The sequence below is a fragment of the Neomonachus schauinslandi genome, chromosome X (assembly GCF_002201575.2).
Source record: "Neomonachus schauinslandi chromosome X, ASM220157v2, whole genome shotgun sequence".
Classification (NCBI taxonomy): Eukaryota; Metazoa; Chordata; class Mammalia; order Carnivora; family Phocidae; genus Neomonachus; species Neomonachus schauinslandi.
The window spans coordinates 88855136-88882310 of NC_058419.1; the positions used below are offsets into that span (position 1 = coordinate 88855136).

Here is a 27175-nt window from a genome sequence, read left to right on the forward strand (position 1 = left end):
CATTATCCCCATATCCCAGATGAGAAAGCCAGGCACCCAGTATGACCACAACAAAGTCTCCAGAAAAGTGAATGATTTTACTTCTCACACCCTCACCTGGAGCTTGAGCAAAATCAAATCTAATGTGTAACTCTAAGCAAGTTTGGTGAGTGGCATTCAGTGCCAATAATGAATAAGCACTACTTGGGAAGCTAGAGGGGGTGGGGGGAGCAGGTCGAGCTGAGTCAGGACAATGACCACACCAGTGACAAAGGTCATTTTAGGATATAAACAAAATTAAAAAGCTGACCACAGGGTTGTTTCTGCATTCTGCACTGGCCTATCTCAGCAAGGAAAGTTTCAACTCTTAGTTTAAGAAATAAAGAAAATGTTTAAAACATTTTAAAAGGATTTCAGAAAAAAAAAAAATGCTTTTACAAAGGTCTTGGGGACGCCTGGGTGGCTCAGTCAGTTGGGCATCCGACTCTTGATTTGAGCTCAGGTCATGATCTTGGGGTCGTGAGATCGCACCCACGTGGGGCTCCATGCTCAGCATCTCACGCACACACGCTCTGTCTCTCTCAAATAAATAAGGAAAATCTTTAAAAAGGCCTTGGAATTTGAAGAGGGAAGATGTACGTTATTTAGAAGAAATATTTCTTCTACAACGCTGAATAAATGGGGTTCCGATGTTTCAGTTTGTGTGTTTATTGTGAACAAGACTCTGATAAGGAACTTCCACGATAATTGGAAAATTAGAAAATACCGAATATGGAAGTAAAAGGTGCCATTTTTTAAAAAAGTTATTGAAAGATTTATTTATTTGAGAGAGAGAGAGCTCACACACAGGGGGTTGGAGCAGAGGGAGAAGGAGAGAGAATCTCTAGTAGACTCCCCCCTGAGCGGGGAGCCCACCAGATCGATGATCCCAAGACCCTGAGATCATGACCTGAGTGGAAATCAAGAGTCGGACGCTTAACCGACTGTTTATTTTTGAATAATAATAACTACTTTTGAATACTCAGTAAGTGGAAAATAAAGCACAGGCAAATACTTACAGTCCAGGAAAGTTTTTCTACTATAACTGCGGCTGTTGATTTGAATGAAACAAATGAAGCCAACGCCTGCTTCAAGATATGAGTCTTAGATTACACTCCTTAACTCTTATTTTGTTCTTATTCTGTGTATCGCTATGCATTCTACTCTCCCCTCATCACAACAAAACTCAAGAATCATTCACAGAAAAAAATCATATCTCAATTGTCAACTCCACAGATTAGCTTAAGGGTTTCTGCCTTTATCTTTCAAAATATTTATTTGGCTTTTTTTTTTTTTTGTAAATGGGATAAAATTGTTAGAAAAGAAAAGGCTTTTAAGTCTGAAGGCAAGTCACCAAATATAATGTAGCTACTACAGAATGGATTTTATTATTTTTTTTAATTGCAGTATAGGGCTCCCCACAAGGGTAGCTACCATCTGTCACCATACAACGATAGTACAATACCATTGACTATATTCCCTATGCTGGACCTTTCGTCTCCATGACTTATTCCTTCCATAAAAAGATTTTATAATCAAATATTTTTTTATTTTCATATTTGTTATGAAAAGAGAAAATCTCATATAGATTTAATGTTCATCTTGTTCCAAAGAAATATAGATTAGCCAAAGCTAAGAGCACTGAACACTATAGCTCCCCCTTTCATTCATTTTCCATCATTTCATTGCCACATGGAATCCTGAGTGATAGAAAAGACCTGCCCCCCACCCCCAGCCCTCCTGGTATGCACCATCCCCTCCTCCCCTGCTAAAATAAGGAAAGGGTTTGATATAGTGGTATGCTGCTAAATGGTTAACAACCATCTCTGGGCTGTGGGGAGGAAGAGGTCACCTGATTTGTACCATTTGGGTTTCCGCGGTGTATAGACACTCCCATCATGTCTGATTTCAAATTACTTATTTCAAGCTACCAATGTGGTATCACTGAATGTGGAATTGGAAAGAGGCCTTTCCAGCCAGTAGAAGCCGGCTCCCCCACACACTGTTAGAGGTATAAACTCTTGGGCCTCAGATCCGTGAGGAGAGGGATAAAGTCAAGGAGGGGAGAGTGTGTATTAAATCAGCAGGTGTATGAGATTCATTGGCTTGTGAGGGATGAAGGGCCACCCTGGAAAGGTGTCTTAGATGCTCAAGTGTCCTTGCGTCTAAAGTCTCTGTTCTCCCATGGGTCCGTTGTAAGGAAGAGGTCTAAGTGGGCACTGGTAAAATCTACCATTCATTGCATCTGTACCAAGAGCCGTTCCTCTCCCAAATCATGGCAAACCAAACTCCTTAGGAGGAAAAGAACGCGGACTCCCAAATGTCTTGTGGTTTTCTATGAGAGTAGAGAGCCCAGAGAAGCCACGTTCACAAAGAGTTCGATAAAAACTTACTGTGTAAATAAGGATCCAATCACTTTCAAAATGCAAAATAAATAAATAAATAAATAACAAAAAAAATCCGAAAAACAGGAAAATTGGAGGAGCAGGGCGCGAGCAAATCTTTAATCACTTTGCAATTAAGTATTCTAAATAGGAATGAGGAGTTTAAAACAACATAGTTTCCCTTCCAATTTTTCTTCCATCACTTGGGTTTTGCATAAAGCAAAATAAAATAGGTGAAAGGATGTATTAGACAGGCTTTAAAAAAAAAAAAAAGCAAGGCTGCTTTTAAAAGCACACGTCGTCTTGAGAGTTCAGGCAATTGTTTTGTTTTATATAACAATAGTAAGAAATCGTGTTCGATCTGAGATACTATAGAGCAAATAGAAGCAAAATACTTTATTTATTTATTTATTTATTTATTTATTTTTGTTACTGCTGCTTATTGGACCAGAAGGGCCCGGATGAGATGAAGTATGCAGGCCACAGGGGCGCCATGGCAACCTCAAACCAAGCTCCAGCTTCTTAAAGCCACTGCCCCTGGAAACCGTGTTCCCACAGATTCTGCCCTGCTTTCAATGTCCTGCAGTGCCCAACCTCCCCAAAGAAACGGTGCAGGGAATGATCTCACCCACACAGCGCACGTGGCGAAGGAATTCGTAATATCTGCAATGAAGCCTTCAAAGAAATGGTCCTTTGCTTCCTGGGGAACAAATCTGTTACTGTGGAACCCGGCCTCACACTTAGCCCTGCCACCTCTACCTCACCGAGGGCCCTTCCCCTCACCTGCCTTCTTCAAGTACATTCATATCACTCTGTTTGAGGGGGAAAAAAAGAATTCGTCCATCTGACTCGCGCTACCCTTTCCAGTTCAATTTCTGGTTTTCCTTCCACAACAAATGACCTGGTGTCTCCACCCCTTCACTAGAACAAACCTTGAAACAGAGCATATTCCTCATGAAAAATGTCCGGTGATTGCACTTTCAATACAGGCAAGGGTTTTAATCTTCTGTCGCACTCTGTCCCTGTCAGCCTGTTTTATTTTTCTTCTTAGCACCGAGTGCCACCTGGCACCAGACATAAAGCGCTGGAATGATGCCCCCAAGAAAGTAGGGTCACTGCGGCATCTCCAGCTCAATACATCTAAAGCAGGACATTTGATATTTCCCCAGAACTCATTCCTCCCCTGGCCCTTTGCAACTTAGTAAATGGCACCACCATTTAGTCAGATGCTCGGGTCAGAACTCTCGAAGCTATTCTTGACTCTTCTCCCTTTGTCATATATCTCATCCATTCGAGGGGCAGGCCCTCCTGGTTGTGGCCTCAGACAATGTTCGGAATCTACCTGCTTCCCACTGCAACCACAGCCACTCTGGTCCAAGCCATGGTGGCCTTTTGCCCTCGTCCAAGGCATCATGACCCCTTGCCCAGAGATCTGACTCGTAACTAGTCTGTTAGGACTTTCTTGAGACCAGAAATGTGTTATACATCTTTGCATCCCAGAATAGATCCTGTCGTGTTGCAGGTGCTTAAATGCTTGTTGCAATGAATAGAATAGTTGCATACTGAGAAAACGAAACCATGCTCACCTGGATGAAGGCAACAGGGAAGTTTCTAACGCTTAGATTATATTTATCGTGAGCAACTAAGAAAGACTGACAAGGACAGGGTGCCACATCATTTTAATGTCTATGCCTAAGTAAGCCAGCAGAGTCTATACTACAAGTACATTTTCTGGTCTCTGACCCAGTATTGTACTTTTTAGCAAAAGAAAACAGAGAGTATCAATGCACACACAAACTTGTCCCGGATACATATAACCATTCCGATCCCTGTATCCATCTGCATTTGTGCTTCCTTTCAGAGAAATAATTCTCTGCTTTTGAAAATGCCAAATCTTCTAATCCCTTTGATAAGCTAAAAGACAGTGCTGTCTCAAATGGTAAATAGATGAAAGCTAACAATTAACTTCAATTTGCCCGAAATTCAACAGACTGGTTGTCTAGACAGTCCTAATTAATTTGATTATTGTTCAGCATTCATCTTCACTTTAGATAAATGGATCTCACCCGAGTTGGGGAATGCAATTACCCCTTAATTCATGAACCGCCCCATTCTTTCACTGAAACTTTAAAAATATACCAAGGGGGGGGGGCGCGCCTGGGTGGCTCAGTTGGTTAAGTGTCTGCCTTCAGCTCAGGTCATGATCCTGGGGTCCTGGGATTGAGCCCCGCATCGGGCTCCCTGCTCAGTGGGAAATCTGCTTCTCCCTCTCCCTTCCCCCCCACCCCACTCGTGTTCTCTCTCTCAAATAAATAAATTTTTTAAAAATACACCAAGGGCCCTCCACACTGCTGTCCCTAGATTCTGCACACTAAGATGCACTGTGGTTTAAAGCGATAGTTTCCAGGCATGCTCAGGGGAAAAGTATCAGTGTTCCTGGACGTTGCGACATATGCCATTTCTCCTTCTGGGAAATGTGTGGCACACACTGGCATATGAAAGGCCCTAATAAGTCCTGCAGTGAAGAGACCTGTTCAACTCAGCATTTCTGCACCGTCTGCACTGTTAAAAAAACTACTCCTCAAAACACACTTTGGGAAAGCTGGTTTCATCTCTTATGAGAATGTCCAAATATTGACAGTAATAAACTCCCCTGGACAGGGACCCAGGTGAACAATGCCTAGAGCACAAGCTAAGAGTGTTGAAGCAAAACTTTAGTGCAGCTGCAGCTTATGCTCTGCTGGCTCTCCTAGTTCTTCCTCTTAAATCCTAAAAGTGACATTTTTCTTCAACTTTCACATTCATCACCACCTAGGAATGTGTAGAGTGTGTATCACATATTAAGTTTTTAAAGTTAACTTTCCATTATTCAGCAACGTGATCTCTGGCCAACAGAATTCTTACATAACTGTACATATGGACTCTTGGACTCCAGACTCTGAGGACAATAAAAAGTATAGTCAAACATCAGCTCATACTAAAGGTTTAGAAGCAATGTTCCCAAAGCAGGAAAACATAGATTTTGCGCTCGATCAACAGATATTTATCGAATGAATGGATGAATGAGCGAATCAATGAACAAACACAGGCAGGCATGCAAGAAAAAGGTCTGGAATTTAAGGCACAGCTCAAAGCAAACCCATTTAATCTGGAAACGGTCACCTTAAAGGTCATCATGATGTGTCAACTATACTTCAATTAAAAAAAAAAATGTTTCTGGGGCGCCTGGGTGGCTCAGTCGTTAAGCGTCTGCCTTTGGCTCAGGTCATGATCCTGGGGTCCTGGGATCGAGCCCCGCATCGGGCTCCCTACTCGGTGGGGAACCTTCTTCTCCCTCTGCCTGCCGCTCCCCCTGCCTGTGCTCTCTCTCTCTCTCCCTGTCAAATAAATAAATAATCTTTAAAAAAAAAAAGTTTCTAATTTTAAAAACAAAAGAAAAAAAAAGAAAAAGTCGTTTTTGTTGCATTTTGGAATTTATCCAAAACTCACAACACTTCTGTCAAGTATTACTTCCTCCATGAAATACTTTCCTTGTCTGTCATTTCCTGCTTCCCTTGTTTGTGCCACCAGTGAACCCCCCAAATAACCTCAAACACCAACAGCATTTCAGGTTTCTAGTTGAAACGGCACGGAAGGTTCCTGGGTGTCACATGGTCACTGGAGAGACAAGTGGACTCTCAGATAAACTAGAGAATTTCACTCTTCTACTTGGGTCCGAATTTTGTCAAATGCTTCCAATGACCGAGGAGCATTAAGCTATGACAAATGCATGTTAAATAACAAATGTATATTTAATATCAGTGGTTTCATTTCAATACCTAAAATCTGTAAGTACCAATCTTGGAAAACTATTTTATTTTATTTTATTATTTTATTTTTTTTTTTTAAAGATTTTATTTATTTATTTGAGACAGAGAGAATGAGAGAGAGAGAGAGCACATGAGAGGGGGGAGGGTCAGAGGGAGAAGCAGGCTCCCTGCCGAGCAGAGAGCCCGATGCGGGACTCGATCCAGGGACTCCAGGATCATGACCTGAGCCGAAGGCAGTCGCTTAACCAACTGAGCCACCCAGGCGCCCTGGAAAACTATTTTAAAAAATCACATCAACCACCACAGCCTTCCATTTTCTTCACCCGTGTTGTCTCCCCAAATTCTTTTTTTCCAAAGCATGTCAGGTTCACTGCTTGATTTATCATGACTTAATATAGGAGATGCATGTGCCTTATTTTTCAGCCTAGATGTCTTGATTGTTTTTATCATTATCTATTTACATATTCATTACTTGTAACTGTCTAATGACCTAATGAATCCTTTGAATTATTTTTTGCCACTTCTGTGATGTCTCAGTCTCAGCCCCAAATATTTATACTACAGGGACAGTGACCCTGACGGTGTTTCCATAACATCTGATGTTGGCCTGGGGCAGGGAGAAAAATTCTATGAGTAAAAATATGCATTTTTTTGGTGGAAAGTTTCAGTAGCTTTCATCAGATATTCAAAGGGAGATACCATCCAAAAGCTTAAGAACCACTGATGGAAACTAGTCGAACAACTGCTACACAGTATCATAAACACACCAGGTATGGACTTCTCAAAAAAGGAAATAAATTCTTCATATAAAAGTCATTTGACCTTAATAGGGTGTCCCATCTTTTTAAGTATAAATGTTCGTGAAGCAGTAACATGCCATGTAACATATTCTAAAATATAAATTACTGCGAAACAATAGTCACCAGGTTTTAGAGCATAAAGTGTCAAAGTAAAGTAAAAATAAGTTTACTGCAGTTCTAGGAATGGGCCTACAGGGCAAGTCCTGCGAGGCGGGGTGTAGAAGCAACACTGCCCTGGTGGTCAACATTTTAGGGGTCCAAAGTCAAGTTATGCTGCTAAGAATTTTGTGGCATTTGGTAATTCACTTGATCCCTCTGAGCCTCTGTGTTGGTCCCTGTGAGCCTTTACAGGTTGCAAATCTGTGACCTTGGAACATGGTTAATATGTAATAAACTCAACTCTCAAAGCTCATCATCTGATGTTTATGTTCTTATTGACACTTTTACCTAATCAATTGATTAATTATTGCTATAAAGTGGGGTTTTGTTTACTTTGGCTTAGCAACAACTACAAAAGGGCTTTGAAACTAAAGCTCAGAGAAGTCATGGAGAAGGTGTGAATGAGCATGTGTAAGAGAGCCCCAGACTCGGATTTAAGTTAGTGTAGGACGTCAACATAAGAGATCATGCAAACCGTTTCCAGAATACAACATGGAAGGAAAAACGTGTTGAGGAGGGGATTCAAAAGAGAAAGCTGAAGAGACAGACAGTAGGACGACTACTAATTACTAAAAGAGATCCTGGAAGATATAACACGTATAACATAATCCAACTTAATCCAACCTGTAATTTTACAAATGACAAAACCATAGTTTAAAGATTTTAAACCGCCCTGGGGGCGCCCGGCTGGCTCAGTTGGTAGAGTGTGCAACTCTTGATCATAGGGTCGTAAGTTCGAGCTATAGAGATGGGTATAGAGATGACTTAAAAAACTGGTTTTAAATGTGAAAAAAAAAAGATTTTAAGCTGCCCTAATTCATCATGCCAAATGACAACATAATAAGGAGCAGATCATCCGGAAGAAAATACAAATTCCTGGCAAAACTATAAAATATTTTTCACCATAAAGGCAAAAAAACAGTCCTAACAACCAACTTGTCTCAAACCTTACAATAGTGAAAAATGTAACTAAACTACTCTTGGATCATTCTGTGCAGTTCTGATCGCTCAAACCTAACATGAAAAGGAACTGTCATTATGAAACATACCCACCTCGTACACGCAAGCATGGTCTTCAAACAAGGGCTGACTGGATGTCTATGCTTTTGCAAACGCTTGTATGTGATATAAAACTACAACAGGGGGCCGCCTGGGTGGCTCAGTCGGGTAAGCGTCTGTCTTCTGCTCGGGTCAGGGTTCTGGGGTCCCGGGATTGAGCCCCATGTCGGGCTCCCTGCTCAGCGGGAAGCCTGCTTCTCCCTCTGCCCCTCCCCACTGCTTGTGTAAATAAATAAAAATCTTTTTAAAAATTTTTTAAAAATTAAAACTACAACAGAACCTCAGTCTTTCTGGGTACACCTGAATCCAAATACTGACAAGATTGGTTATATATAAAATATGTGTATGTCACATCTGCACAAAGATTGTATGACCCATATTCACCAATAACAAGCTTCCACCTTTCTCTTTCTCAATTATGGGTCTCTGTGATGCAATTACATTACAGTTACACTATACTTATATAATTATACTGTACTTAGATCTATTATTAAATATATTTTTTACATTAGCTGAGGATTACGTGTTGGGTCAAGCCAATTAGTATTGGTTAAATGCAAAAACGGTCCATTAAACGTCAGCTAAACCCCAAATCTATTCAACCACAAAGATTTCAAAAAATCAGAACCCAAGTATTCTTGTGTTCTTTGTTCAACATCAACAAATTTCTAAACTGAAAGGATCCTAGTTTGAGAAAAAAATACAAAACAGAGGCAAAGAAGTGTTCTAAAAGGCAGAACATTAATGCCCCGTCTGCATTGAACCTCAAAGTATCTAAATAACTAAGGCGCCAAAAATAAGCAGAGTTTTTTAAATGTTTTTCTTAATCACTACAAAACCACAAGTGTCTGCTGCCAAGTTATGGGTTAAAATGCCAAAAATGCTCTCAGCAGAAATGATTCTTCAGGGTGATATAATTCAGCAAAAAGGGAAATTGTGGTATGTTGTGGACTCAATTGTCGGAATTCAGAACATTAGTCAACCTTCTTGCAAAATGGCTTTTCTGTCTCAGAGGATGAAAAGGATTCAGTCCCCGCTGATTTTATACAGCCCCGACCTCTGGGTGGCTAGTGTGCTCAATTAAGTAGAGCTCGGCTCATGGATAAAAATATGGGGGAGGTTCCACTACTTAGACACTAGTTGGAAATAATCTCTTTTCACATGACACTTCAAAATTTCCAAAACCATGGAAAAACTCTTTTACTACCCAGGATTACCCAGCGTTATGACTGAAGTGTTTTTGCTTAGAAACTTATCTTTCAAGGTCCCAGCACTTTGTTCATACTCATGACAATAATATTTCTTTCCACTGTATGAATGTCGATTATTCTCTTGACTCCTTCTTGCATGAGAATGGGGCAGCTTATGGGCAGGGAAACTACTTACTCACCATCAGACCTTTTCCCCCGAGATCTAGCCACTGCCTGGCATAGGGTTGAGGCTCCCAAAGGGCTTGAACGAGTCCAGGCAGCGGATCCACCTCTGCTCCTAATGAGTTGCCTTGAAGGGCAGAGCATTCCCCTTCCCTAGATGTGTGTTCCAAGCTACAGCCACATCATCACCAAGGAGAAGCCATGGAGAGGATTAAAATCTTATGTGATTGGACTGGATTGCCTGGCAAAAACCCCTTTGGCCCAAAGAGTTTGAAGTATACATTGACCCCTGGAGGTGGGCTTTTTTCTTTTCTTTTCCTTTTTTTCTCCCCCTACAGAGAGCCAATTCAGGAATTGTCGGTTCAGGGCAGATTTTAAAATCGTATGCCACTGGGTTTCTGTCATTTGTTATATCTGTGTCAGCTCCTGAGTGAGAACTGGCATCTACGGTCAATGACTGAATTGCTATAGTTAAAATAACATCAAGAAATAGACATCAGAAAGTAAGTGTGGATTGTTAGATATAGACGACAAGCACTAACAGGGAAAAATCAAGGGCAGACAGAGTGATTAAGGAAAGGGTCATTAGGGGCGCCTGGGTGGCTCAGATGCTTAGGCGTCTGCCTTCGGCTCAGGTCATGGTCTCGGGGTTTTGGGATCGAGCCAGGGGTCCTGGGATCGAGCCCCATGTTGGGCTCAGCGGGGAGTCTGCTTCTCCCTCTCCCTCTGCTTTCCTCCCCCCCCACCCCCCTGCTCGTGTGTGCGCTCACTCTCTCCAATGAATAAATAAAATCTTTTTTTAAAAAGGGTCATTAATCACGTGTTGAAGAATGGATAAGATGTAAACAGCCAGAGAGCAGCACTCCCATGTTAAGAAAGACAAAAACAAGGAAAGGGTGAAGGGACAAAATCAACATGGTGTAGCACTGATGACAAGACAGCAGTGTGACTCCATGTTGGGGACAGTGGGGGATGCTACTGGTCCAAGAAAGTGGGGCTAGATAACTGAGGGTATGGAGGGAAGCTTGAGGGGCTGTTAATAGACCAGTGAAGGAAGGTCTTGAGCAGAAGAGCAAGGTGATGAAGGAAGTGTTTAAAAAAATGAAGTCTGGTTATGGAATGAATAAGTCACGGGGATGAAAGGAACAGCATATGGAATATAATCCTGTACTAGCAGTGTAAGGGGACACATGGTAGCTACACTTCTGGTAAGCCTAGAATAACATACAGACTTATCCAATCACTATATTGTATATCCGAAACGAATGTAACATTGTGTGTCAACTATGCTCAAATTGAAAAAGAAAAAAAAATCAGCTCTGAGAGAACAGTGCAGGATGGACATGAAGGGAGAGCCCAAAGTAAAGGGTGGCCACTGGAAAGACGGTCATAACCTGGTGAGCCAAAGGGGTCCAGGGTCTATCCTGGGGACGGGGGAGTCACTGGGAATGGAGAGGAGCCCAAACAAGGAATTAGAAGGATCTGTTGACTGGGTGTAAAGGACGGTGGTGCCAAGAACCGAGCCAAGGAAGTGAGGAAGACAAGCTGGGTTGGAGGGCAAGGAGGCTTTTGGACATGATGAATATGAAGTAAGAACAGGACATTAAAGTCTGAAATACCCAGGAGCAGATAAATTATAGAATGGGATCTCGGAGAAAGAAATGGATCCCAACTAGAGACTTAAGAGCCTTCTATAGATAAGGGAAATCTGAAGTCCTAGAATGAGAAAGAGAAAGGAAAAGTGCATAAGAGCATAACAGTGATCAACAGCTGAACCTCGAGGCCATTTCAAAACTAGAAGTTCGCAAGAATATGGGCGCAATGAAAGGAACAGAAAAGGAGCGATCAGTGTGGAATAAAAATTTAGGATCCTAGTGTCACAGAATGAAAGGAGTTTCAAGAAGGACTTGGTGATAGATGATGGATGACAGGAAAGGGCCAGAGCATGTTAAAGATACCATTATATTACTTACAAATGAGCAGGGGTTTTCCCCTTCTCCACTACTGACATTGTATATACAATTATGTAATGGATTAGTGGACAGAAAAAGGGGTTTTATGGCTATAAGACATGCTCTGTTTTGGGCGCCTGGGTGGCTCAGTCGTTAAGTGTCTGCCTTCGGCTCAGGTCATGATCCCAGGGTCCTGGGATCGAGCCCTGCATCGGGCTCCCTACTCGGCGGGAAGCCTGCTTCTTCCTCTCCCACTCTCCCTGCTTGTGTTCCCTCTCTCGCTGTCTCTTTCTCTGTTAAAAAATCAATAAAATCTTAAAAAAAAAAAAAAAAGACATGCTCTGTTTTATGGGGTTTTTTTAAGATGTATTTATTTTGGAGAGAGAGAGCATGCATGCGCGCGCACGACTGGAGGAGGGGCAGACGGAGAGAAACTTCAAGCCGACTCCCCACTAAACATGAAGCCCCACACAGAACTTGATCTCAGGACCCATGAGATCATGACCTGAGCCACCAAGAGTCGGACGCTTAACCCACTGAGCTACCTAGGCACCCCTGTTTTATGGGGGTTTTTTAATGACAAGAGGGAGCTATATTAAGATGCTGCCACTCTTGAGGCGCCTGGATGGCTGGCTCAGTCAGTTAAGCATCTGCCTTCGGCTCGGGTCACGATCCCAGGGTCTTAGGATCTGGGATGGAGCTGGCATGGGGCACCCTGCTCAGTGGGGGGCCTGCTTCTCCCCCTCCCGCCCCCCCTGCTTGTGCTCTCTGTCAAATAAATAAATAAATAATCTTTAAAGTTGATGTTAAAAAAAAAGATGCTGTCATTCTCTGTACAGCCAAGATAGTTATCAAAAATGAAAAATAATTCTGTTACTATGGATTGAGTTTGAGGAATGTCATTTGGAATTTGTACTCTTCTGGGAGCTACACTGTTATACAGAAGTAATGACACTGCAGATGCTGAGTACTAGCCATATATTTTAAGTGTGTGGGTAGCATATTAAAGTGTGCAAGTTGTGACAAAAGTTATAAAAATATCCCAAAGCATTTAAAACTGCTAGAGGGATTAAGTTGGCTAAGTACATGCAAGTATGATGTGTTTCTGGCATCTCAAGAACCCCTTGAGCAGTAAAGCCTCTCAGCTGCTCATGAAATACCCAGTCTGTGTGCAGGTTTAGCCTGAGCCAGACTTGCATCTACTTTGAATTTTAGTTGTGAACCATCTTGGGAAGGCATCACAGCCAGAATGCAATGTTTCTGGTCAGTTGTGGGTGTTAAAATCACTCCAATTGAGCGACGGGGAGATGATATTAGAGGAAGCCCCATGCCTTTTCCACTGTCACTAATGGACTGGAAGCCGGCTGCTGAGATAGGTGTGTGAACTACTGTGCAAGAAAGGCCCTCTCCTTTCCCCCAAATGAAACAAACAAATTAATGATTAATAGTGATCACAGGCAGATCCAGGTTTTGAGGGGCCTGAAGCTCATGATTTGGGTGTCCTCTTTAAGAAACAAGGATGCAAAATTACCAATACAAGACACAGTATGAAGCTATTTATCCAGAATGAGAAGCAGAAGGCACCTGCAGTTGTAAGGTCATAAAGCATGAGGGTCGCCAGCTACCGGGTAAATCCACCTCTGCTCACGACCAACTACTGGGAAGAAGGTGTGGAAAGGGAGAAACAGTAGGTAATCAGGCAGAGGGAAAATAAAAGACAAAACACTCCTTAAGGAATAGTGGAGCACAGAACAAGAAAAGGACAAAGATAAAATCCCAGAAAGAACCCCAAATTGTGAAAGCGGATGGTATGGAGACGGGGGAAGAGAGAGAACCAATCAATTTATACACCACACAATCAGAACATTGATTTCCCAGTGATCAACAATCACATTGCTTCTAGGAGGCATGCATGGGAGGACTAGGTTTTTGGAAAGACCAGCTCTCTTCACTGCAGGCACTCGGCAAGTGTTTGTTGAATGAATGAAGGGATGAATGAATAGAAACAAGAGAAATATACTTCTTTTTCTTACTCTCCACCACGGTCTGCTTTCCTCCAATGCTCCAACATACAGGCATGTTTTTGCTAGCACTGGCTTCAGTGTCAAAGCAACAGCTCAGGCCAACCTCTCCTCTGGCGATTCAGACTATTGATCCTCAAGAGACCAAGTCAAAAGCTATCTCCACTCAAAATTAATTTTTAAGCATGTTCAGAGTCTCCCCCCCACAAAAATTACACATACAAAGAGCTACTATGGGGCCATCCTACTTACTCCCTTCCACCTTCTTTCTCCCTCTTTCTACATTAGATCTTGCAGGTATATTTCAGAAATTAACACCCTCCCAGGTCCTGGGCAGATTCATGTGGGATTCTAGCTAGGGCTGAAACACAATTCCTAAATTTCAAATTTTAGCAATTATGACAGCCTATGTGACAACTGAATATATCAGTCATGATGAGGTTTCCAGGAAGATACAGGCAAGCCTCATGCACTTGGTCAGCTGCAAACCTAAGACAGGACCAGGGGAACCCAGACTCACCAGCTCCATACAGGACAGGATTCGGTCACTGGGAGCTCTTATGAAAGGACACAACAGGGCATTCCCTGACCGGCTGTGGGCCTCTGCTTCACAAAGAGATTCCCTTTGGGCAATACATGCCCTACACCTTCCTACAAGTTCTAAAAAAAAAAAAAAAAACAGCCGGAGTAGGTTAAAACTAAGAGCCCACCCCCTCTCCTTTAAAAAAAAAAAAAAAAACTTTTACTAAACGATTCTTCCTTCCTCTTCACTTACCAAATTTTCTAAGGAAAAGTGCTTGGAGAAGAGCAGAACCAGAATAACACTATTACTACTTCAATACTACAAAAATCCCAACACTGATGTTTTGTTTATGGCAAAGGACCTGAAATCAGTGAGGCGAAGCAGCCACCTCAGGGATTAGAAGTGAAGGTCTTGAATGGAAAAAAATCATTCGGCCACTTTCTGGCTAAGTGGTCTGACCTCTGGAAAGTTACTGAAAGTCTCCAGACCTCAGTTACTTGGTTTTGTAAAATGGGGGCGAGTACCCATCTCACAGGACTGCTGAGGATTGAGGAAATGCAAGTAAAGTACCGAATATAACTGCACAGCGAGAGCTAATTAAATGCTAGTATTTAATAGTAGTAGTAAAATTATTGTTCTGTCCAGTTCACACCACCAGCAAAACTGGCCCAACCCCCACTCTCGCCTCGCAGGATCCGGGGCCGGGCACTGTTGCACTCCAGCATGCATGAGAGAGATCCCCAAATGCTGCGGCGCTACGGCAAGCCCCCCACCCCGGGCCGGCCAGGGGCCCTCAGGTTACCGCTACGGTCCATACTGACCTGAGATGCCGCCTCCTATCACGACTACGTCGAACATGTGGCCCGCGGTGCTCGCCGTCTCCCCACTCGCCATGCTCTGGTTGCGACTCTCCCGGGGCGTAGGTAGAGGAGTGGAGCGGGACAAGGGCGGGGCGGACCCTTCTACCCACTCTCGGGGGGAGTCCGGGGGCGGAGCCGATTCTTCCACCGACACCCGGGCAGAGCCCGGCACTGAGGGCGGAGCGGCCCCTTGTACTACTCGTCCAGGGGAGTCCGGGGGTGGAGCCGATCCTTCCGCGGATGTTCGGGGGGCACCTGGCACTGAGGGCTGGGTGGACCCTTGTGCCGACCCTCGGGAGGAGTTCCTGGGCGTAAGAGGTTCTTGTATCGAATCCCGGGGGGAGCCGGGCACTGAGGGCTGGGTGGACCCTTGTGCCGACTCTCCGGGGTTGTTCCTGGGCGTGAGAGGTCCTTGTACCGAATCCCGGGGGAAGCCGGGCACTGAGGGCGGGGTGGATCCTTGCACCGACGCTCGGGAGGACTCCGAGAACTGGGGCGATCCCTGCTGCGAAGCCGGGAGGGAGCTGAGCTCTGAGGGCGGGGCGGACCCTTGCGCCGACACTCGGGAGGAGTCCCAGATCGGGGCAGATCCTGGCAGCGAACTCCGGGGGGAGTTGAGCACTGAGGGTGGGGCGGACCCTTGCATCGACACTCGGGAGGAGTCCGAGAGCACAACAGATCCGTCCACTGATAGTCGGGGGGAGCGGGGTCCTGAGAACTGCAAGGACCCTTGCAATGACTCTACGGGGGAGTTATTGGGTGTGGGAGGTCCTCGCACCGAACTCCAGGAGGAGCTGATCACTGAGGGCGGGGCGATCCCGTCTGCTGACACCTGGGGATTGGTACTGGGTGGACGAGGTGCTGGCATCGATACCTTGAGGAAGCCGGGCGTCAAGGGCGGGCCAGAACCTTGCACTGGCTCTCGGGTAGAGTTGGTGGATGTAGGAGGTCCTGGTACTGATACTCGGGGATGGCCGAGCACTGCGGGCGGGGTGGACTCAGGTATCGACCCTAGAGGGGGGCCTGAGGGCGGGGCAGGTCCTGGTATCGGTACCCGGGGATGGCCTGCGTCCGGGTTGGAGGCTGCGGCGGCCCCATCAGCGGTGCTCAGGCCGGTGGCAGACATGGGGATCTGGTGGTTCAGGCTGTGGGTGCCGAAGCCCCAGAGGCCAATCCTAGAGTCTGTGTTGGTCCTCGGGCCAGGACTGGAGAGGAGTTGGGCGGGCGCGCCGGAGCTCTTCTCGTATCCGGGGTCCGCTCTGGACGCGTTCGACAGGAAGCTGGAAAACGGACTGGAGAAAGTCCGCCACTCAGAACCGATGCTCGACCCGGACGCGGAGGATGTGGCCGCGCCCAAGCTGGAGTCCGGGTCGGAGATCTGGGTAGCTGTGCTCCCGGCTCCGGGCGCGCGCTCCGCCTCGCCGCCCCTCTCGCCGCCACCACCTCGGGAGGCGGCCGAGCCGTTTGCGCTCATGGTTCTGGAGCGCGCCCGGGCGGGAGCCGACATTCTGCTCCCCGCCCCTCTCCTACGGGCGCGCGCCTCGCCAGCTCCCCGGGGTCTCGGCCCCGCGCGCTCCCGAGGCCGCCCCAGGATCCCAGCCTACTGGGCGGCGGGGGAGCCTAGGGCTACCGCAGCTTGGCTCCGCCTATTTCTCCGGCCCCGAGGGGCGGGCGACGCCACCGAAGGGCGCTGCGGCGGCCCCGTGGGGGTTTCAGCCTAGTGCTTTTATTCTCAGCGCCATAACTAAAAGAGGACTGGGCCAGGTGGGCTAAGGGAAGCGGGTATTTGAAGGACGGGGACCTGGACGGCAGGGTCGCAGGGGTGCGGCACACTAGGGTGGGCTCCTTTGTGACGTCACAAGAGGCTGGGTGAGGTGTGCGCAGCCGCGGGCCCCTCCCTAGGGAGGGGGCGGGGTGAAGTGGGCACTGTCACTTGGGGCCGACTGGGCGATTATTGATTCTTTGTGGGGTTGTCCAAGCTGAGGTGCTTGACCCAAATCGAAGCAAGTAGGGGAGAAAATTAAGAACTCACTTATCAGGGGCGGCTGGGTGGCTCAGTCGGTGAAGCCTCTGCCTTCGCTTCAGGTCATGATCCCAGGATCTTGGGACGGAGCCCCCATCAGGCTCTCTGCTCAGCGGGGAATCTGCTTTTCCATCTGCCAACACCCCCCTTATGTGCTCTCTCTCTCTCTCAAATAAGTAAATAAAGTCTTTAAAAACAAAACAAAACAAAAACCCCTCAGCTGTCAGATTAAGTGGGACCTGCACTTTAAAAGTGAAGATAAGGGCTGAAATAAAGCAAAAAAACAGGTGTTTTCCCATCCTACCAAAAAGAGAGATATTTAGTGAACATATTTTACTGTACAACCAGCGTCTTGCTAGTTTTATCCCTTCTTTAAATTTCCACTTTATCCTCCTAGAGCTGATTTTGTCATCACTAGAACCCTCAAAACAGATATAATTATAACATCTAGAGTAAGTGATGAGAACTCCGGGAAGTTAACTAGAATCCGTGCCCACCTATAAATATTTCTCCTTGCTCCCCCCAATTGTGTACCAAACAATCTTGTTGAAGAAACTGTAAGGGAATATAGATATAGTCTTTTCTTTATCCAGTTTTTTAAAGATTTTTTTTAATGTATTTGAGAGAGAGAGCATAGGGGGGTGCAGAGGGAGAGGGAGAAGCACACCCCTGCTGAGCTGGGGTGTGTTAGATCTTGTTAGACTCTGAGGCGAAGAAAGAGGAAATAATAGATATAAAGAATTCAGACCTTTCTAATATGATTCTTCCAACTTTGTCCTTATCCCTGTTATGTTTATTTCTTTTCATTCAAATATTTGATTTCATACTATGTGCTAGGCACAGGGCAAAGTACTGGGGTTGCACAGGCAACACAAGAGAGCCAAAGAACTTCATTCTACAGTCTGCTAGAGGAGCTAGTGAAGGAGACAGGCAACCACATGCTTGATGTGTTCAAGTAAGCTCTGATAAATGTTATGTTGGAAAGGTTCCTAGTAATAAGAAAGTGTTAGGGTGTCTTGACCACTCCAGAGGTTAACTTTGGGGACGTGTGTAAAAATATCCCAGAAAGGGCCTGGGTGGCTCAGGTGGTTGAGCGTCTGCCTTCGGCTGGGGTCATGATCTCAGGGTCCTGGGATCGAGCCCCATTGGGCTCCATGCTCAGCAGGGAATCTGTGCTCCCTGTCTCCCTCTGTACCCGCCCCCGCTCGTGTTTGCACGCACTCTCTATCTCAAATAAATAAATAAAATCTTGGGAAAAAAAAAGTCCCCAAAAGAGGGAACAATGTGGGCAAAGGCCCAGTGGTAGAAAGAAGCATGGTTCCTTGGCGAAGCTGAAAGCCAGACAGTGGAGCTAAGCAAGGGGAAGAAAGGAGCACAGAAGACAAAACTGCTGAGGTTAGCTGGGCCAAAGTAAGACCCTTGGTCTGTATTCTAAAGCAGTGGAAGCCATTGCAAGGTTTTAAGCAAGGGGTGATACGACTAGGTTGCATTTTGAAAAGGTCTATCTGCCTGCTGTGTAAATAATGGGTTGAAGGGGACAAGGGTAGATAGATACAGGGAGACCAAAGCTTGGAATTCTTCAAAGAAAGAGGTGATAGTGTCTTGGACTAAGGTGGGTGATGGCAGCTGGAGAGCTGTGGCCATATTAGAGACACTTACATGTAAAATTGACAAGACTTGGTTGTGGCTAGAATCTGGAAGATCATGAGGCTAGTTTTGGACATGTTCGGTTTCAAGTGACCTTGAGACATCCAGATGAAGGTTAGAGAGTAGACAATTAAACGTAGAGCCTGAGATGAAAAGCAGGAGTTTGCCTGGAGACAAAAATGTGGGATTCTTATTAAATAAATAATGGATGGGTTAGATGAGTGGGAATATGGGTATTCTCTTCATTTTATTTGTATTGCATATTTTGCATATCTTTTGTAATAAAAACAATAAAAGTTATTTTAAAATAGATAAATAAAGGAACAATTTCGACATACCCTACAATTATTATTTCTTCCCTTGTGTGACCTTGGGGAAATTACTTAGCTTCTCTGTGCCTATCTCCTCAAATATAGGATCTCGTAAGCCGTTGTATCTGTCAGGGTTCCAGGAGGAAACAGCAAACTCTAATTAGATCATTTGAAGAGATTATCAAAAAGGAAATATTTTAGGGGCGCCTGGGGTGGCTCAGTTGGTTGAGCGTCTGCCTTCGGCTCAGGTCATGATCCCAGAGTCCTGGGATCGAGCCCCGCATCGGGCTCCCTGCTTGGCGGGGAGCCTGCTTCTCCCTCTTCCCCTGCTCGTGCTCTCTCTCTCTTTCAAATAAATAAATAAAATCTTTAAAAAAAAATTAAAAAAGGAAATATTTTAAAAGAGGTAGGCAAGATGAAGAGAAACCACAGGGAATCACGCCGTATCCCCAGGCAGGTGAGAGCAAGAAGGCATCATTGTGAAGGGGTAAAGGGAGAGAACAGTTATCAGAACCTGGTGACAGTGGTGTTTGGTGGGGGCTGCCTACACAACCTGTGGCCCTTAGTTCAGGGAGGCTTTCAGCCACAGGAAACTCACAGAGAGGGAGCCAGGACAAATAATACCCAAATTTCCTCTCTTGCCTCCCCCGGTCCTCTCCATTGACCTATGCCAACCAGACGCTAGAAGGCAAGGGATCCTGTTGATGCAGCCCATACCAGTTAGAAGAAGCTAGAGAAAAGCAGTGGGTGCACCCGGAAGGGCCAAGGGAAGATATCCAGTATCCTCGTAGTGAGGGTTCAATGAGCAAATACAAAAAACTTAGATAATGATTCAATACATACTCACATTTTAATTTCTAAAAACTGCATTATATTCATGTCATGGACGTACTTTACTGGACTGTTATCCTCTAACATGAAGCATGTAATACTTTCTAATTGAATACTTTCTAAATGAATATTTCTGTGCATAAAATATTGTACATACTTTTTTAGAATTTCCTTGAGATAGAGTCCTAAAACCTTTAAAATTATGGGGTAAGAGAGTGGGAGCTTTTCTAAAGCTCTTTGATTGAAGTCACCAAATTACTTGCCCAAGAGATCATACAAATTTATACTTCAACAAAGTCTAAGAATGACAGTCTAGGGCCATAGGATCTGAACAAAGCTCTCATTGCTCCTTCAAAAAAAGAAAAAAAAAATGGCTAAGTTCTTACTGCCCCCACTCTCATATTAAGCCATTAAGGAAGCTAACTTTTTAAACTTTCTTAACTTGAAAGGGTAAAAACCAGCATGGCATTGCTATTTGCAACAGTGTTTCTTTGATTACTGATCAAACACTTTTTTTTTCAGATATTTATTAGCCATTTCAATTTCTTCTTTTGTGAATGATCAGTTCATGCCTTTATGTAGTTGATTTCTATAAGTGATTTGTACAATAAGATATTAACCCCTTGCTTGGTATTTTCACTGCAGATAGTTTATTCCAATTTATATTTTAGTATTGTTTATGGCATTGGACATAAGCAGAAATTTAAAGTTTGTGTGCTTGTATCTATCTTTTAGTAATTTCTTCCATTGCTTTTAAACTTACCGATCTGAAGGATGAATTCTGTTTCCTTTTTTTTTTATGATTGGTTATTTTAGAATTTATTTAATCCTAATCTACTGGGATATATTTTGTTACGTAATGGGGTGAGGATCTAAATAGACATTACATCTCGGGTTTCAGCAGCAAATAAATAAATAGACACCCCACACACCCCCAAACAGTTAACCACTCATAACAAAACTGTCTATTGAAAAATCCTTCCAGGGGCACCTGGGTGGTTCAGTCAGTTAGGCGTCTGCCTTCGGCTCAGGTCATGATCTCAGGGTCCTGGGATCGAGCCCCGCATCGGGCTCCCTGCTCAGTGGGGAGCCTGCTTCTCCCTCTGCCTCTGCTCCTCCCCCTGCTTGTGCTCTTTCACTCTCTCATTCTCCCTCTCTTGCTCTCTCAAAATGAATAAGTAAAATCTTTAAAAAAAAAAAAAAGAAGAAGAAAAGAAAAATCCTTCCATTTTTCATGGATTTGCTTACCTTATATAACATAAATACTGAGATCTGGCTTTGGACCATCTCTTCTGTTATATTTACATGCATATTCTCTCCACATTGCTACCAATGTCACATTGATTTACTTATAGCTGCTTCATAGTAGATTTTACCAGATAGAAGGATTAGTCCCTTCCCAATACTCTTCTTTATAAATTATTTATGATATTCTTACATATTCTTTCTGTTAATATATTCCTATATATTTAAATGAATTTTAGAATCATTTCATCAATTAATGGGGTGGTGATTATTCCTAAACATTAATCTAGGAAAGTCTCATTTAACATCTTCTTATTTTTATTTTTATTATTATTATTATTTTAAGTAAACGCTATGCCCAAGGTGGGGCTTGAACTCACAACCCTTAGATCAAGAGTCCTATGCTCTACCGACTGAGTCAGCCAGGTACTCCTAACATCTTTTTAAAAAGATGTCTTTATTTCCAGAATATTTATAGGAAATGGTTTTACTTATCCCTGAAATTAAATAATTTTGTGAGAATAATGTGGGTCTGTGTGTGTATGGGTGTATGCGTGTGGTATCGTAACTCCTTTCAATCTGTGGATTTTTAATTTGGGGTTTTAATTAATCCCCATGCTAGGACAATTTTCTTCTACTCTAATTTGGATTATTGCATTTGTTCTAAGTGGTTTCTTCCTGAGAAGCACTTAAAATTATGTTATTGGAGCATCTTTCTATGTCCTTTATCATTGTCATGTCTCTGTCCTTTTCCTCTGAATTCTGAGACAGCTAATCACATTTATCCTTCGTATTAGTGATTTAATTTTCTGCGGTTCTAATTCTTTTTTAATTGTTTCATTTTATTTTTTCTAAGTAGGCTCCCCTCCCCATGTGGAGTTTGAACTCACAATCCTGAGATCAAGAGTTGGGTGCTCTACTGACTGAGCCAGGCAGGCACCCCTCTGCAGTTCTAATTCTATTTTTTACTGCTTCTACTGCAGAATTGGCAGAATTGGCAATTGACAATGCCATTTCAGTTTAGGGTTTTTCTTGAACTTTAAATTTTTATTTCATCCAGCTCACTTTTCATTGATGCCACATATATCTCGTCGTATCTTCTCCTTATGACTTCCTAATTTTGTTTCACAGAGACTTAGTTTTATGCATTTTCTGGGGACAACATCAACTGAGTTTGAAAATGCTCTTCTTTGCAGAAAGGTAGTGCACTCTCATTCATTGCTAGCTCAAGGCAAAATGCTACAACCCCTGTGGGGAGGAATTTGGTGATATCTAACAAAATCACGTATGCATTCACCCTTTGATCCCACATTCCTACTTCTAGGAATTCCCCCTAACCATACACCTCAACAAACAGGACAAACATATGCCCAAAGTTATTTACTGTGAATTATTTTTATTTATTTATTTATTTTTTTTTTTTAAAGATTTTATTTATTTATTTGAGACAGAGAGAATGAGAGAGACAGAGAGCACATGAGAGGGGGGAGGGTCAGAGGGAGAAGCAGGCTCCCCGCCGAGCAGGGAGCCCGATGCGGGACTCGATCCAGGGACTCCAGGATCATGACCTGAGCCGAAGGCAGTCGCTTAACCAACTGAGCCACCCAGGCGCCCGTGAATTATTTTTAATAGCAAAATAATAGAAACAGTTTACATGCCCATCAATGGGAAACTGCTTGCATAAACTTTGATTATGTCTACAGAGTGAAACACTATGCAGCTATTAAAAAAAAAAAGATGAGAGGGCTCCTGAGTGGCTCTGTTGGTTAAGCATCTACCTTCAGCTCGGGTCATGGCCCCGGGGTCCTGGGATCGAGCCCCGCATTGGGCTCCCTGCTCAGTGGGAAGGCTGCTTCTCTCTCTCCCCCCTGCTTGTGCTCTCTCTCTCTCTCTGTCTCTCACTATCTCCCTCTCTCAAATAAAATCTTAGAAATAAAAAAGAATGAGGATGTTCTTTATGAACTGATATGAGTGATTTTCAGGCTATATACCTTTATATATGTGTGTGTGTGTGTGTGTTTGTACCTTTGTGTAAGAAAAAAATCTGTACCTTTATTTGCAAAGAGAAACATAGGTAAAATAAATCATAAATGGAGAAAAGTGTGACAATGTAATGGTGGGGGTAGGGATGGGAGTAAGATTTCTGAGTATTCTATTTTAAAAGAGTGCAGTTCCCATTATGGATTTTCATGGGCTCAACGAAAGCTTCACACTCACAAAACTACTGTGGGCCCCCTCCGGTATCAGTCTGCTCGGAGAGATCCAGCTTGCCAGCAGGGCGGAATGCTCTGCCGCAGGATACCCTGCAGTAGCAGACAGATCATAGAGCAGTGCAAATAACATCAGTCCTGCAAGTGGTTGCTCAGGGGCAAGGGCAGAAGTTTCACATCAGACAGGTATGGAACTTAAACTGGAGTAGCAGCCTCATGCCCACAGGAGCCAATAACTTATTCACAGGCATAACATCCAGGGTCCCTCCTATGGGACATGCCCGACTGCAACAGTCACACCTAGGGAAGCCCCAACTTACGGCATTTGCATCAAGTATTTATAGTTCATTTATAGTTTCTACCAGTCCACGTGCTATTTTCTGATCAGAAGGCACTTAGGTTTGCCATAAGTCATGTTGTCTCATCAAACCGGAACAGTTAGAACATCAAAAGGATTATGATGATAATTAATAAAAGATTAATAAAAATGCATTAGTCTGTTGTGTTATGACAACATAAATTAATAAAATTTTGGGAGAAAAGAGTTTTAAAAAGGAGAGTTATTCTTTACAGAAACTATCAGGTTGTAAACATAGAAGATTTATTTTTAATAACACCATTTCAACTCTTGTAATAATTGGTTTAAGCAAAGATCTCAGCAGATGCTAAACACCTTTATATCTTTGAATAATATACTTAAACCCTTATTTCAGTTTCTACCAATTTTCTACAGTATCTTTTGACACTTGATAAGTATTGTGATACTTCTACATTTTTCTCTACTCCTTCCTCTCCATCATCTGTCAGCTGTTCCTTTATTTTTATTGTCAAGATTGATAACATTTATATTATTTCCTGTAACCATAACTAAGTATTCTTAAAAGTAGAAGAATCAATAAAATTTTTATATAATAGCATAGTTAATTGTAGAGCTGAGTTATGTAGCATAATTATATATATATAAAGGAGAAACTAAATTAATGAGTCAACAAGCAAAAATGGGAATGAAGAGAGAATGAGGGAGTGGTGTAACTGAATTAAATCCTCACCTAAAATACAAGGAAGTCAATAGACAGTGTCTAAAGTAGACAAATGAAAAAATAGTGCCATGAGTTGGGATTGTGGGAAAAAAGTACCCCCCTATATTGCTGATAGAATTGTGAATCTCAGTAGTCTATTTTAGGGTAATATGTATTAGAAGCCTTAAAAATATGGGTAGTCTTTTACTTAGTAATTCTACTTGAGGGAATTAGCCTAAGAAAATAATTATAAGAGATTTACCGATAAGCATGATTATTTTTAATAGAAGTGGTACATTGAAAGAAACCCAAATAAAGAGGATTTGGTAAATACATTTTGGATTACCCATGAAATGGACGATTATAACCATTAAAAATCACAATGTAAAAAAAATAACAATGTATATTTCATTCAGGAGTAATCATGGCTATGTTCTTTCATTGATTCCTTAAGAAATATTTGTTGGGTGGCTCAGTTGGTTAAGGGTCTGACTCTTGATTTTGGCTTTAGGTCATGATCTCGGGGTCCTGGGATTGAGCCCCGAGTCGGGCTCCACACCCAGCGGAGATTCTGCTTGGGATTCTCTCTCTCCCTCTGCCCCTCCCCCAACTCGTGCTCTCTCTTTATCTTTCTCTAAAATAAATAAATAAAATCTTCAAAAAAATATTTATCAAGCACTCCTTATGTGCTGGGCACTGGTCTTGATGGTATGGATACATCAAGGGACAGAACAGATAATGTCTCTGCCCTCATAGAGCTTAGATTCTTTTTTTTTTTTATAAGATTTTATTTATTTACTTGACAGAGAGAGAGACAGAGCGAGCATGAGCAGGGGAAAATGCAGAGGGAGAAAGAGAGGGAGAAGCAGACTCCCTGAGGAGCAGGGAGCCTGATGTGGGGCTCCATCCCAGAACCCTGAGATCATGACCAGAGCCAAAGGCAGACGCTTAACCAACTGAGCCGTCCAGGCGCCCCTAGAGCTTAGATTCTAATGGGGTTAAACAGAAAAGGAAAAGAAGAGGAACAACAAATAAATAAATAAGTAGCTATAAAAGATGGCAGGTAGTAAAAGTGCTCTGAAGAAAAATCAAGCACAGCAAGGGGAAGGAGAGTAATAGGGTACGGCTTAGTATTTTGTGTAAGGTGAGCAGGGAAGCCTTCTTCCATCTGGTGACATTTGAGTAGCCATGACAACACATTGAGGGCCAGAGCCAAGAAGATAACTGGGGAAGAGCATGCCAGGCAGAAGAAAGGCAAGTACAAATACCAAATCGAGAAATATGATTGACTTGTTTGAGGAACAGTGAGGAGACTGGCAATGTTGGAGTGGAATGAGCAATGCAGGGAATAGGGGGAGATGAGTGTGGTGCAGGGGCGGACAGATCTTATCGGACCTTGTAGACTATGCTAAGGAGATTTTTTTTTAACATTTTATTTTTAAGTAATCTCTACACCTGACGTGGGGCTTGGACTTATAACCCTGAGATTAAGAGTTGCACGCTCCACTGACGGAGCCAGTCCGGTGCCCCTATGCTATGGACTTTGGATGACTTTTTTCTGCGTGATGGGAATCCATTCAAAGTTTTGAGCAGAAGAGTAAAATAATCTGACTTTCATTTTAGAAGGATAATTCTAGCTACTTTGTGATGGATAGACAGGGCCCTTGTTCTTGAATCTGGGTGATCTTAAGACTGCTTCAAGCAATAGAATTTTGTGGAAGTGTGATGTGTGACTTCTAAGGCTAGGTTGTAAAAGATCATGAAGTTTCCACTTGATTCTCTTGGGATGCTTACTCTTGTGGGTGTTGGCCCCCACCTAAAAGAGCCCCATGCTGGAGAGGCCATGCATTAGGTGTCCCACTCAACAGCCGAAGATGAGCTCACAGCTGGCAGCCACCATCAGCTGTTAGGCCCATGAGTGAGCCATCTTGGACAGCCAGCCCTGTTGAGCCTTCAGATGACTACAGCCCCAGCTGACACCTGGCTACAACAGCATAAGGAACTCCAAGCAAGAACCGCCCGGCTGAGTCCTTCCTTGAAGTCCTGTCCCACAAAATCGTGAGCAAAATTAAGTGGTTGTTATTTCATTCTACTACTTTTTGGGGGTAATGTATGATGCATGAATAGTAAGCAGAATACCATGTGAGAGGTGACAGAGGCTTGAGCCTGGTTGGTAGACACGGAGGGGGCCAGATGTAATCAGATTCTGGAAGTATTTGGAAAGAAGAGCCAAGTACAGGCTGTGAGGGGGAAGAGAAGAGTCAAAGCTAACTCCTTGCCGCTGGTCTGGGTGCAAATTTTGGGGGCACCAAATACCGAGTAATCAAGATAAATAATATTTTAATGCGGGTTTTTAAAAAAATCAAAATGAATGCCAAAGTTAACCATGAACAAAATATCCAAATTTTAAATAAAGACAGGATTAGTAATTCTGAGTTTTCCTTTCGCTAGTCACATGCATATGGGCCACTCTGTCCGGGTCACTGGGGTCCATGGGACAATCTTTTTAGATTTCCCCACTGCCCCTCCCCCTGTTATCTAGAGTGCTTACATGAGACATAAGAACCGTTTGGAAGCTGATTGCCTGCCAACTCTCAGTGTCTTTGGGTCATTTCTCTAGAGGTAGCTACCTGCCTAAAACATTGAACACAAGATTGACCGATGCCAAATCAGGCTCGGAGATTTGCTCCTGCCCTCTGTCATCCAGCCAGTCCTTATCCCTCCCAACAGAAGCACAGCACCTATAGTCACAGGGCCCATGACCTCTCTGAAAGTCATAGGGTACCCCCACTCCCTCAGACCACGACAGCTAGTCACTCTTTCGAGGAGGGCCCCACCAGGAAAAAGAAGGCACACACAAATTAGGATAATTTGAAGAAGGGTCAGTAACCAGAATATTTACCGAAGTGTGGGCAGGGTACAGGAAGACTA

At 43.6% G+C, this 27175-nt stretch overlaps 1 protein-coding gene across 1 annotated transcript in view; it reads right to left on the minus strand.

Annotated features, from left to right (window-relative positions):
* The window catches only part of MAOA (monoamine oxidase A), a 66883-nt gene extending 51753 nt beyond the window's left edge, over nucleotides 1-15130 (minus strand). Inside the window, exon 1 of the mRNA XM_021681890.2 lies at nucleotides 14920-15130. Coding sequence (XP_021537565.1) covers nucleotides 14920-14992 — 73 coding nt within the window. The 5' untranslated portion in view covers nucleotides 14993-15130. The remainder of the gene's footprint in view (nucleotides 1-14919) is intronic.
* Between the last annotated feature and the right edge of the window lie 12045 nt (nucleotides 15131-27175).